Source organism: Vipera ursinii (genome assembly GCF_947247035.1).
Source record: "Vipera ursinii genome assembly, chromosome: 4".
Lineage (NCBI taxonomy): Eukaryota > Metazoa > Chordata > Lepidosauria > Squamata > Viperidae > Vipera > Vipera ursinii.
Genome location: NC_139514.1, coordinates 58,872,264 through 58,885,746, shown reverse-complemented (window position 1 = coordinate 58,885,746; position 13,483 = coordinate 58,872,264). Strand labels below are relative to the sequence as shown.

At 41.5% G+C, this 13,483-nt stretch overlaps 1 protein-coding gene across 7 annotated transcripts in view; it reads right to left on the bottom strand.

Moving 5' to 3' along the window:
- BCOR (BCL6 corepressor) overlaps nucleotides 1–13,483 on the bottom strand; it is a 75,486-nt gene that overhangs the window by 32,737 nt on the left and 29,266 nt on the right. For 6 of the 7 annotated variants that reach the window (XM_083362054.1, XM_083362058.1, XM_083362060.1 and 3 more), the window contains exons 2-3: nucleotides 2,163–2,291; nucleotides 750–828 (exon numbers count right to left, since the gene is read on the bottom strand). In XM_083362054.1, the coding sequence (XP_083218180.1) occupies nucleotides 750–828; nucleotides 2,163–2,248 (165 nt within the window). In that variant the 5' untranslated portion in view covers nucleotides 2,249–2,291. Of the gene's footprint in view, nucleotides 1–749; nucleotides 829–2,162; nucleotides 2,292–13,483 lie in introns of those variants that run through there. The other variant, XM_083362059.1, reaches the window with a different exon arrangement.

Here is a 13,483-nt window from a genome sequence, read left to right as displayed (position 1 = left end):
ATAATTAAAAACAATGTGCATCAATAAATGCAAAGGAATTTAAGCATTTAAAAATTATAAGATGTTTCATACAGGAATTTAAGAAGCCTGTCTTTTTTCAACAAAGTTTTTTTTAAAAAAAGAATAACTTGTCAGGCATCCAAATCCTTTCATACTTAGCAAACATCTATGTAGATACTGCCTTTAAACAATAATCTCTCAAAATCTCTCCTACTGAAATGACACGTGCATAAAAAGAAATCAATTTCAATATCTTTGTCATCTATCGTCCTTTTTAGATACATATGTAAGTAAAAAAGTATAAAGTAGCATACAATTATAATTTCAAAGCCTACTGATTCCAAATAGGATGTAACCTATAGTCTGTGGAGATTCTCAGTCATCCAGTTCATAGTTGACTTTATAGTAAGAGTTCATATCCAAATTTGCACAATTGTCTATCACAGAATTCCTAGTTGTGGGATGGGTAATTGTAATATTATTTGGAACTATTGTAACTGTTCATGAACTAGGTATATCACAGAATAAGAGGCTTTAGGACTCACTCTAAACAAAATATAGCATGGAAAGTTTTACTATGAAGTCTTACTCATGCCACAAATAAGAGAGATCTTAATGTCTAAATACCACATCTGAATAGTAGTGAACTAAATGCCTGATCACCTCCAACTGTTCTTAATTATTTGTAAATGAAACAATATATAACAGGTTAACAATTGTATCTTTAATCTGTATTATCTGTTTCTTACCACACTGTGGTTCAGATGATTTTCTTCCCTTAATTCCAGCCTGCTTTTCAAGACATCTCCATCATTTACAGGGATTTTCCTATTTTAAAGGAATGTTTAAAAACAGTTTTAGAAATAAAATTATAAAATCTTGTATCTTGATATGACTACTTTTCCTATTAAACTGTACATTAATATGCATTTGTGAATACTATGGATTGTAGGCAAAAATGTGTAGTGGGGTATAAAGGGACATGAGAACAATATCTATAGGCAATTACTTAAACCTGCCCATTTTTGGATCAAGGAATTGCACAGGAATGCTACATTTGCACACACTCACATACCAATCTATATTTTTGTGCTTGGATTCGAAGCCTTGATACATATTCTACCTACTCTTCAATGAGATGTTCTTTAGAATATGTTATTATTATTTCATTCAGTAACAAAAGTATTTTTTTCTATAAAACGAAGAGTAGTGTTTCTTTAGAGACATACAATAGCCTTCCTAGTTAACATTCTAGGTTAATTTATCTTTTTAAAAAATGAAGGAAGTAGAAAATTATCACACCCTCCTAATATCATACAAACGTGAGCTGTTCAGTGAAGAAGAGGGAGTTACACATCTGTGCCTCAGCAGTGCTGGCAGGCCAGGGACTTGTTACAATAGAAAATGCCAATAAAAAGCACCTTGGTGCCAACTTTCAAATCCAATTGCTGACATATAGCAGAAGGATAGTTTCACCATTACCCAGAAAAGCCAATTCTAATATATAATATTCAAAGTGACACCATCAATATATAAGATAAAGCAGCACCCATATATTTTATAGTTTTGATTAGTTATTGTAGCAAAACAGAGCTGGCCAAACACTTTAACACATTTTTGTATGTATCCTTTTACTAGTGCTTTGGTAACAATATGTAATGCCAAAAGTCTTCATCTGCTATGTTTTGTAAATTAGTCTTTCTTTCTTTCTTTCTTTTTCTTTCTTTCTCTTTCTTTGCATATCACTTTAAACAAAAAAAAGCCATATGTCTTCAGCAAGGTTAGCAATCTGTAGCCTTTAGCATAACCTCTAGGAGAGATATCAGGTGATAACTGTTTATCCTGTCATTCCAGAGTGCCAAAAAAGTGGGTTTCAAAAAAGAGAAAAAAGTGGAGTGTCAAAAAGAAAATGGCTACCATCAGCTACTATGTGCATTTCCAATCAGAAACCCATTGAGGAAATGTGCTCCTCAACAGAACAATGTTGTAACACTGAATACAAATATTGTACTTACTATCATTTTATCAAGTCTCCCAAAAAACTTACTCTGAAAACTTTTATTTGTAAAATGGGCAAGTGAATGCAACGCTCTCTATTATGGTAACAGAAAATCTCCAGTAATAATGCTATAATTTAAGTTTTCTGAAACATAAATATTTACCTGTCCTCATTAATTCCACACATGCGGATCCTCTCACTGCTCATCCAGCTATGAACATTGCCATACAGGGGAGTTGCAGAAAGCATGACGTCACTTAGAAGAGACTCTTTCTTCACACGTGTTTACAATCTATTTAAAAACAAGAACATATGGAATTGAGAAAACTGGCCTAAAAGGAAATGCAAATATCACAGCAGAATCACCATCCTTTTTTGATAATTAATTCTGAATGTGGGATTGGTAGATAATAAAAATGCATAGCACGCACACACACAAAATAATAAAAGGAACACACTGAAGAAATTTATAGGTCAAATGAGATAGATATGTTCTCTTCATACACTTTCTGAGAATTAAAATTTATTCCATACTATTGACATAGTATATACATAGTATATACATAGAATGAAGGCTACTGCTAAGCTTGTAAGCCGCCCTGAGTCTTCGGAGAAGGGCGGGATATAAATGGAATTAAAATAAAAATAAAAATAAAATAACACTTTAAGAGTTTCATTAAATTTAGAAAAATAAAATCATTCTATTTTTATGAACAAAATTCACCAGATTTGTACTTAGAAAGACAGACAACTATTTAATATTCCCGCAAAGTATATCTATATGTACCTATTTCATTCTTCTACAGTATTAGTTTGAAAACACAATGGAACTAGGCTCTAGAATGAATAAGCCATCAAAGGAAATCCAACTAATTAGCTATATCACTTATTGCATGTATTCCAGCCAGGTAACTAAAGATGTTAGAAATTGTAGTCCAGCATAGTGTTATGGAGAGCACCAAGTGCCTAGCAGTAAAACCGTAAAATATATTAAACGAACAGTTCCAACAGAAATCTATCATCTATCTAGTATGCTGCTTCCATCACCAGAATAGACAAATAATATGTTGACATTTAAAAACAGCAGAACAAAAATAATAAAAAGAAACTAGAACCAAGAAAATAATACTTCAACACATTGGAGAAATGATAAAGCAAAGTCAACCACAACTACAACACCAATACACAATTAGAGAACAGATCACTCACTGTGTCCCAAAGCCTTCTGAAAGATCCAGGTTTTCAAAATTTTATGAAATCACCGTAGGGTCTGGGTTATAGAGATTTTGAGGGAACAATGTTCCACAAAAAAGGCATACTTACAGAGAAGGCACATCTCCTATAATGCTTTAGAGCTGGGACCTGGAACATGCCACTTTACCAAACCTTTGTGCTTGAGGTGAAATAACAGGAGAAAGACGGTACTATAGGTAAGCAGGTCAAAACTACAAAAAGCTCATAGGTGACAACCAACACCTTCAATTGCACTAGGAAGACCAGGCCAGCTAATTCTGTTCACAAAGCAGAGGTGCTGAATGGACAAAACAGAAGCTCCCGTAACTACTTTCACAACTATATTCTATACCAGTTGTCACTTTCAGTAATTTTCAAGTGTAAAGTGCACATCAATCGTCCAAACTTGAGGTCACTATGAAAAGGACTTCTTGATCCAGGAAAGAATATAATTAGTGCATGAGATGGATTTTTGGAAAAGTCTTCATGGCTGCAAGTGCCACCTAGTCTATTGAGCATGAATTGAGAATCCATGAGAATTCCCAAACTATGTACAAATTTTACCTGGGAAAGTGCAATCCTATGAAGAACTAAATTTCTGGAACTGGAAAGTTCTTGAAACCGAAGCCATTCAGTCACATTCCAGCCTTTACAGACTACAGACACTAGGACAAGGATCTCCACAACACTAACTGCCTGGCCAGGGATCAAAATGTAAAGCTGCATATCATCCCATACCAATAATGGCTGATCACTTGCTGATAGATGAATGTCATCTAGCATCTGTTATGTAGCTGTTGAATAGGAGCAGGAAAAGTATTAAGCCTTCTGGAACCCCAAACAGCAAAGTGTTTGTTCCTCACCTACTAACACTGACTGGAACCAGCACAAAGGAAGAGGAGAAACCGCATTTCCATAACAATACTGATTCAAGGTTTAAGTGCCACTGGTGGATCAGACTAGGGAAGTTGTACTATTTCTATTCCAATCTTGATAGAGGCATTCCACAAGGGTAGTCAATGCCCTGTCCATATTATATTCAGCCTTACTAAAAAAAGCCTTATTGAAAAAGATCCAGATTATCCGTGACAGGTCTTGATAACCAGAAGAAACAAGTGACCAATACACAGTCAGCAGTGCTAAGATTCTGAAGGACTCTGTCCACTTCCTTGAGACTCACAAGTTCAGACTCTTCTCCAGATAATAGAGCAGGGCTCCTGTACAGTCAGTTCCCCAAAACACGCCCAACCAGAGTCCACTGAATGAATCCAAGTGTCAGATGCCTAGCAGATTCCTCACAACAGCCCTTCTAATGTTTATCCTGGCTCTCCAGCCATGTAAAAGTTAACAGATTCTTAGAAGGGGGCACTGCATGGCATTCTGCAAATATAAGATGGGAAAATAATTACATTTTGCTGCCCTTGTCACCACGTTGTCACAATATAAATTCATGCAAATGTTTAGACTCATTCTTCTTATTTCTCCAGCTCTGTATGTCTTTTCTGACTCTTCATTTACTGACGCTCCTCCAAAAACCCAAGCGGTCCAACAGAAACAGAACAGAAGCTGCTCAGATGCAGTCCTATGTAAGGCCATTCCAGATAGCAACTAAGACATTAGGTTAACTGCCCAGGAAGCTCTCCAAACACCATCTGGAAATCAAATGGTTACAAGGGAAAGACTGATTTAATAGGCCCAATCTTTATGCAGTGGGGAGGCAGGACTAGAAATCTCCAAAGGAATCAGAAAGTAGTTTTAATATGACAAAGGATAGGTATTGATGTTCTTTATCCTCAGATTCCATGGTATCTGCCCCCGTACAGGAACTATATCTAATATCTGACCATCCATGTCCGATGTTTACCTCGTCTTAAATGGGTTAGGCCTGGATAGCTCTTTACGGGATATAAAAGTTACTGATCTTATTAGTATAATCCTTTTTCATATATTTTAAGCCTCAGTCATATAAAGGGTCACATAAGGAAGCATAAAGAAAATAGTGCAACAAATCACTCTTAGAAATCATAAAAATCCAGAACCCCATGAAATCAACACAGACCTTATTTTTGTTCCTAGTCTCTTTCGCACTTTGTAGCAAATTTCTGGGAATCTTGAAATCCAAACAAGAAGCCAAGAGTTCTGTACTTCAGAGCTCAATACATTTCATACCAGCACAGAACTGAAAGGAGCCATTTAGACCTTTCAAAACCTTGTTCAATGCAAGAATCCAAACTAAAGCGTCCCTGCAGATGGCGGTCCAGACTCTGGCTGAATATACTTCAGCATCTCCAATGACAGTTGGCTCCACTAAACACTTTTACTCTTGCAAAGCTTTTCCAATATTCAGCCCAAATCTACTTTTCTGTAACTTCTGTGTGCCACGCCTGCAGTTCAACAAGAGAGGTCCTAATCTTTTCTATGTGACATCCCTTCAGTCATATTTTCTAAAATCCAAAAAATACTCAGTTGCCCTCAGCTCTCTTTGTAAGAGTTAGCTTCTAGTCTCTTCAGCATCTTCTCAGAAGCAATTTCTGATTTTTTGTGTGACACCCAGCACTGGGCCCAGTGCCATACCCAGAATTGGATGTAATATATAATATGGTGTCCAACTAATGCAAAACTATTTCCTGTGATTTGGAAGCTACACTTTTATTGATGTAGTATAAACCTGCATTTGCCTTCTTAGTAAATATGTCACACGGCTAACTCACATTTATTTTGCAATCAGGTACAATTCCAAGATCTCAGACTCGCCATATATAATTCAAGACAGATGGCAACACCTAGTTGACCTTGGCTGAACTCAGAAAAATTAAGCAGAATTGGACCAGGTTATTATCTGGATGGCAGACCACCAGAAATTTCCAGGAATATAAACAAGGCTAACACTTAAAAAGAATATTCCTGGAATAGATTAACACAGAAAACTAGTTCGATACTATTACCAAGAAACCAATACAAATTTGTCTATATTCAGAGAGCCAAGATGACCCAAGGGAGACGGTACCATTTATTATTAAGCTAGATGTCCTCCCTTCTAACCTCAGGTTTTATTTCTTTTATCTAATTGAAGTATTTCACATATATCTTGATTAAATTTCTTTCTCTTTAGCCCATTAAGATTTTTTTTCTGTTTCTTGCAGCATTAGCTATCCTATCCAGTTGTGTGTCAACAAATCTGAAATCCTCAACCATCTCATTAAGAAAAATGCTGAAGAAGACCAAGGTCCAAAATGCACTTTATGACACCTAACTTGATACCCCCCTTCAACTTGTTAAGGAAACACTTTTCAAGTGCCATTTTTAAATTAACTGTTGATCCACTTAACAGACTTGCCAACCAGCTCATAATTTAACAAGTTTGCTAATCAGAATGCTATGGGCTTCTCTGTGAAATGTTTTGTTGAAGTCAAGATATATTAAATTTGTAGCAGTCAGATAATCTACAAAGGAAAATGAAATAAAGTCACTAAACAGAGTCTAAAGAGATGTCCTGGTATGGGAGCAGGGTGAGAGTGAATCTTTGAACATTTATCTCAGGCAGAAACCCTATTCATCATTAAACAATAACAAACAATATGTCTGTTTCTACTTTAAAGAAAGTTTCAAAGATTCCAATCTCCAAGAAAAAGCTGAAGGGGCTATGGGCTATGAAAGTTGGACTGTCATAAACAGGAAGCTCTAATTTTAAAATGGTAACATTTTAATTTTCCTGGAGTAAAAAATTGCATCTCAGCCCAGAAAGGGGTTAAAAATAGTTAGTAAACTCCTCACTCTTGATTTGATTAAGTAACCAAGCCCTAGTAGTGGCTTTCACCATTGGAGCTGTTGTTGCTGAGCTGCTGCTGCTTTGAGTGCTTTCAGTAATTCAATGACGCCTGTTCACTCCAGGGAAAGAAATCATTAGCGGGCTCACTGGAGAAGCATTAGCAGTCCAAAAGGATCAGCGCTGCGTGCAGTAGGAAAGGCAGGTGAAAAGCAACCAGATTTTTGTGTCCAGAAACAGAACAACTTGGCTTGCTTTTATTCCTTCCAGAACTAGCTATCTCCACCAGCATTAAATTCCACTTTGCTGCATGAGTGAAGTGTCAGGACAAGCTGCATTTTATTAACCCGATTATCCCAATGCATGATTTATTCCAGTGCCAGATTTTAATTGTTCTTTGGAGGCTCAGTCGATTATTTTGATTGAGGTTCAGCCTACATCCCGCTGTTAGATGCTGGGTTAATGGGGAGGGATTTTAACACAGAGGATACTCCTTCAGGTTTTCCTCTCATCAGAAAAGAAAGAAAAAATGCAAACACCAACATGAGCTAGTGATGTCTTACATTATTACACACTATTACACACTAGGTGTACAATCCTATATATGCACCAGAGAGGCCATGGTGTTGAACCCATATGGCAGTGATGGCGAACATTTTAGAGACCGAGTGCCCAAACTGCAACCCAAAACCCACTTATGTATCGTCGGGTGCTGGGTGGGCATGGCCCGTTGGGTGGGCGTGGCTGCGGTGGTAACTAAAAAGTTCAATCATTTCCAACTTTGCAAGATCTCTTTTTTTTCCCCGTTAGAAGTTTTAATTGATAGATTAAATCTTTTTTTTTTTTGCACATGGCGGCGGAGGCCTAAAGCGAAAACCCCAGCTGAAGGCCTAGGACTGGGGCGACCACATGCATGCCCACAGAAAGGGCTCTGTGTGCCACCTGTGGCACGCGTGCCATAGGTTCGCCACCACAGCCATATGGGATTAATTGGAGGTAAAATGTTTTAGGTATAGCAATAGCACTTAGACTTATATACCACTTCACAGTGCTTTACAGCCCCTCTAAGCGGTTTACAGAGTCAGCATATTGCCCCCAAGAACCTGGGCCCTCATTTTACCAACCTCGGAAGGATAGAAGGTTGAGTCAAACCTTGAGCCGGTGAGGATCGAACCCCTGGCAGTCAGCAGAATTTGCCTGCAATACTGCACTCTAATCACTGTGCCACCACCGCTCATAGGTACGGTGCTGCACAGCCACAAGTACTGAAAATACACGTTCCTTGTGTCCAGTTATTAGTTTAGATGGCACAGTCACAGAACCCCAGGCACAGAACAAATGGAATGACATGCTCCTCTAATACCTTCTACCATACCTAACTGGTTCCCAAATCGCTTGGAGAACAGGAAACCAAACCATACCCTTCCTTTTCCTCCTTCCCTTCCCTTCCCCTCTCCAATCCCTTCCACTATTACCCTAGCACAGGGTAGGCAACCTCGTCTCTTTTATGACTCATGGACTTCAACTCCCAGCATAGCTGGCTCAGGAATTCTGGGAGTTGAAGTCCATGAGTCACAAAAGAGCCAAGGTTGCCTATCCCTGCCCTAGCGGCTAGAAGAAAATACTGTGCTATCATTCAAAAGGAGTTATTCCACTGGAAAGATGGGTTTGCTGAACAGATTTACTGTTTTCCAGATGTACCGTTCTTTTCAGAGCAGCCACAGCCTGGAGAGAGTGATTTAGAGTTTTACATACAGTTAGTAGCTGCCCAGTGTGCTGCCTCATCTGTAAGGAATGGACACAAAGTCCAAATAGAGAAGGTTGTGTGACAGGAGGGAAGGGCACCATTCATTCTCCCTCCCCTTTCTGAAAATAAAACATGGCAGGGAGACTACCTATTGAGCTTCTGGGGTTGTTGTTGTTTTGCTAGTAATGCACTGCTGCTATCAGCTGCCGTGCCTACCTGGTTAAGATGTTCATATTTTGGAACAACAAAAACAAAAAATCTCCCCTAAGATTGAAATCCCAATATGCTATTATGGAAGTTCCAATGAATGACAGCGCTCACATCCAAGAACCCTTAATTTTAGAAGCGCATGAAAACTTGAAGCAAACTGTACAATAATAATCAGCGTAGGTATGATAGTCTACCTTCCAAAACACTTGCAATAATCTTAAGGAAAGGAAAGGAATCTTAAGAAAGCACTAAGAAAATAATTTTGCTATCTACTGCAAGACGAGCATCTCTCTGCTATTGCACTCTGCAAAACTGCCTCAAGCGGAGGTGTTTGCAGAGAGGCCCTGCATGAGGCTTGCGCAGGCAGCTCTTCGAGCACCGCAGCTGAGTGCTGGTGAGATGAAGCCACTGAATAAGAAGCAAAGGTTTTTCAGGATCAGAGGCTGTTCTGGGTGTGTGCGGTGGCTGAGCCAGTTCTTGGGGATTGTGCAAAATAAAGCCAAGCACTATGATCAGTGTGTATTCCTTTTGGGAAGTGGGTGGGTCGACACGTTTGCTAGTTCTTGCTCATTTTCAGGGTCATACTTTGCAGTTGGATACTACATACACGTTATTTATAATCATCACCGCCCTGATGAACTTTTTGTGAACTGTTTAAAAGTGGAGGTCTGTTGAACAAACAGCGGCGCCACTGCCAGCCATAATTTCATTGCAACAAGCAACAGACTTTAACTCTTCAGATTCCCTTCCTTCAGCCTTTCCTTGTAAGATGGAGAAAAAGGGGGGAGGGGGAGAAGAGGAAGTAAATGCTGCTTGTATCCTTGATCTGTGGTGATTTGTTAGAAAGATAAAGAACTTTTTCTAAATAAAGCAGACCATTACTCACTTCAACAGGAACATTTAGAATAAGTGACTAGTGCAGGTTTTATACTTGGAAGCCCTAGTGAAATCACTTAGTTGCTGACATTCAATCTTAGTTATACTAACTTAAACCTAAATAAATAACCATTCTCCCCATTTGTAAGAAACAAGTCCAATCACATTCAGTGAAACTAATTCCTAGCCACTGGTAAATAAGAGCAGGCTTTTTTAGAACTGAGTTGGCCTTAGGTAGTAAGGAGCCTTAAGAGTGATGTTAAGAGATGGACCTATATTAATAAAAATTGAAAATGTAGATAGAAATGTTTAGGCTAGAGGTCAGCCCTGTTTACTTTGCATGCCTAAGTTTTCAGGGAAGTTAGTTGGGTAGCATTGTCATTTGCTGTTTCAAAATAATTTATTTTATTTAAAAGTAATGTTTGAAAGTAATGCATGTGGTTAAATATTGGAAACTCTTGGCCTACTTGGCTCGACCTTAAACTTAGATACTGTTGTCCACTGGTTTTAGGATCCACATGCCAGCCAGCCCCTTTCATGGATTACTGCCTTGTCGTGGCGAAGGGGCTTGCGTAATTCAATGAAGCTATGAGCTATGTGCAGGACCACCCAAGATGGACAGGTCATAGCAGAGAGTTCTGACAAAACATGATCCACTGGAGAAGGAAATGGCAACCCACTCCAGTATCTTTGCCATGAAAGGACCTCCTGGAAGAGCATGTCCATGGGGTTGAGATAGGTCGGACACGACTTCGCAACTAACAACAACGCCAGCCAGACCTTCTAACTAAGAATTATGCAAGTCCAACATATTTGAAGAATTCAAATGGGTTAAAAATTTCCCAATGATAGTATTGCGTGTGTGCTTATGTGTGTATTTGTGGGTAAACACACCCTCCCAGTCAGATTTGATTCCTGGCAACTGCCTGGCCAAACCCTGCAGTTTTCCAGCACCGGATTGTACTAGCGATCCGGTTTAATCCTGCCCTAGTGGGAAATCAACTGGGTTACTCTCTGCCAGCCACTGACTCTCAAGCCCAAGAAGCAGGCAAAGGCAAATCAACTTCTGAAAAATCCTGTCAAGAAAACTGCAGGAACTCATCCAGGCATCTCCAGGAATCCAAACCTGACTCAAGGTTTGTATCAACAGTCGTCGCTGGTGGCTTGGTAATAAAGTTCAGTGAATTTGGAAAAGAAATTGGGGGGGGGGAGGGAAAGACGGGGAGGGCGGGGGAAACCCGTGTCCTAGACCAGCGTTTCCCAACCTTAGGAACTTGAAGATGCGTGGACTTCAACTCCCAGAATTCCCCAGCCAGCATAGCTGGCTGGGGAATTCTGGGAGTTGAAGTCCACGCATCTTCAAGTTCCTAAAGGTTGGGAAACGCTGTCCTAGACTACGCACGCCCGTTTTGCTGACTCGACTGCAGAAAACTTTCCAAACGTGGCTCACCACCTTCCCCTAACTTAATGGCGTGGAAAGCACCCGACCGCTTAGATGCAACTCGCGCCTGCCGGGCTTGCGCTACTCGAGTTCCCAGGTACAGACGAAGGAACAGCAGTAACAGGTTCAGGTTCATTCCGCGCCAGAAGCTCAAGAGCTGCCGCCGCCGCCGCCGCCGCCGCCGCCGCGGGAAGAAAGGAAACCGCGCCGCACCTCCTTCAAGAGCTCTCCGCGCTGGCTCGCCCGCTCCCTTGCCGAGCGACGAGGCGACCCCAGAGGCAAAAGTCAGGCCCTAACCGCCGCGTAGACTACGGGATTTCCCTGCCCAGAGGTATCTCCCCGAGAGAGAGAGAGAGAGAGAGCTAGGACGCCGATTTGCAGGACGGGATTTCTCCGCGGAGGGGAGGAGGGCTGCTTGGCGTGCAACAAAACGCATAAAGAAACGGCGCGTGCAAGCGGCAACCTGCTTCGCCATTCTCGCCCAGCCGAATCTCCCTCCCTTCCCCTCCCCCCCTCCAGTCAACCGCGCTCAGGTTACAGGGCTGACAGGAAAGAAAGAAAGAAAGAAAGAAAGAAAGAAAGAAAGAAAGAAAGAAAGAAAGAAAGAAAGAAAGAAAGAAAGAAAGAAAGAAAGAAAGAAAGAAAGAAAGAAAGAAAGAAAGAAAGAAAGAAAGAAAGACGGTAGTCAAATAAAAAAGGAATCCCGGCGCTTGGCCTCCCTGGCTGAACACCCAGTTCTCCGGGCACCGTTGGCCGCCGCAACTCCGCGCCGCTGTGAGGCAGACAAACGCCGCCGTAATACACAACAAGAGCCTGACTTGGCCGTTTCATCTTCGGCTCTTTTCTCTCCTCCCCACCCCCCTCCCGCTCCCCTTTTATTCCTTCAAAAGGGAAACGTTTGCATCTCCCTCGCAACCAGAGCAGACTTTTGGCAGCTTCGGACGCCAGCCGCTGCGGGCGCAGAGGCAAAGTTTTGCTAGCACGCTCCTGCCTTCGCAAACTAGAAAAACCTGATGCCCGCGGCCAAAGGAAGCGGCGGCGGCGGCGGCGGCGCTTTGCTCTCGCCTCCTAGGAAGGAGGGGAGGGGTCAGGGGAAGCCATTCAGCGTGTCAAGCCTCTCTCGTCTCCCTCTACCCCCCTCCTCCCCCATCGCCTACGCTTTCCCGCGATTCTCCTGGCGAGGACGCCTTTTATTGCTAGCGAGTGCACTGCAAAGGTGCAAGCAAAAATGATCCACGAGGAAGCCCCATCGGGGCTCGGGCAGCCCTAGCGAGTCAGGAAGGAGAGAGAATGCACCGAACTCACGAGTTCCCTTTTGGCGCCTTTACTCTTTTCCACCTCCAGCTCCTGTTGGCAGCCCGCCAGCTTCCACTGCATAAACCACAGCCGCCGTCAGCTGAACTATACAGGCGGCTCCGGCTTTAGCGAGCTACAGGGATGGTTCGTGTCGGCGAGTAATAGCGGGAGCCGAGCGAAGCACTTAAGACCTTCCCCCCACCCCACCCCAAAAAAGCAAGAGCTTTGACCGGCACACGCCTCGTAGCAGCTCTTTCAGTTTTCTCCTAAGCAAGCCGAGAGAAGGATCGCCTGTAAAACAGTGACTCTCCGAATGCAAAGAGTCAAGTCAGAGAGAAGAGGCCAGTTTCCTTGATGCGCTTATTCTTGCATGCACCGGTCAAAAAAAAAACGTTTAGGAGGGACTAGATAAGCACATCCAAACTGAAATTCTAATGGCCCTTTCTCAAACTAAAGTAGTCTTACGAGATAAATGAAGACTGAGAAATGGTGAAGTCGCGGTACTCACTGGCTGGCTTCACACATTGCGCTAATCTATTACACGTTATATTCCTATTTCATTTTTCCTCCAGAGGCACAAAGTGCGTAGTAGGGGCTACACTTTCCTCAGTGTTTTTCCCACAAGAACAAGCTAAAAAGATATGGTGACTGGCCCCAAAACAATCAGTGAACTTACTTGCGATTCAATCAGGGCCCTAGTCCGATTCCATAACTACTGTGCCGATGCGGCTTATATGAAGCCCACCAGTTAACCTAAGTGTAGGTAAAACGAACTATATTTTAGAGCAAACAAATTCGGATCGAATGGGGATAGTTGTAAGTTTAAGCGTTTTCTTACAAGTAAATCCGGCAGTTTAAATGCAACCAAGTTCATTCGAAGTGTGTTAATCCCTAGTAGAACCTACTCGAAGGCAG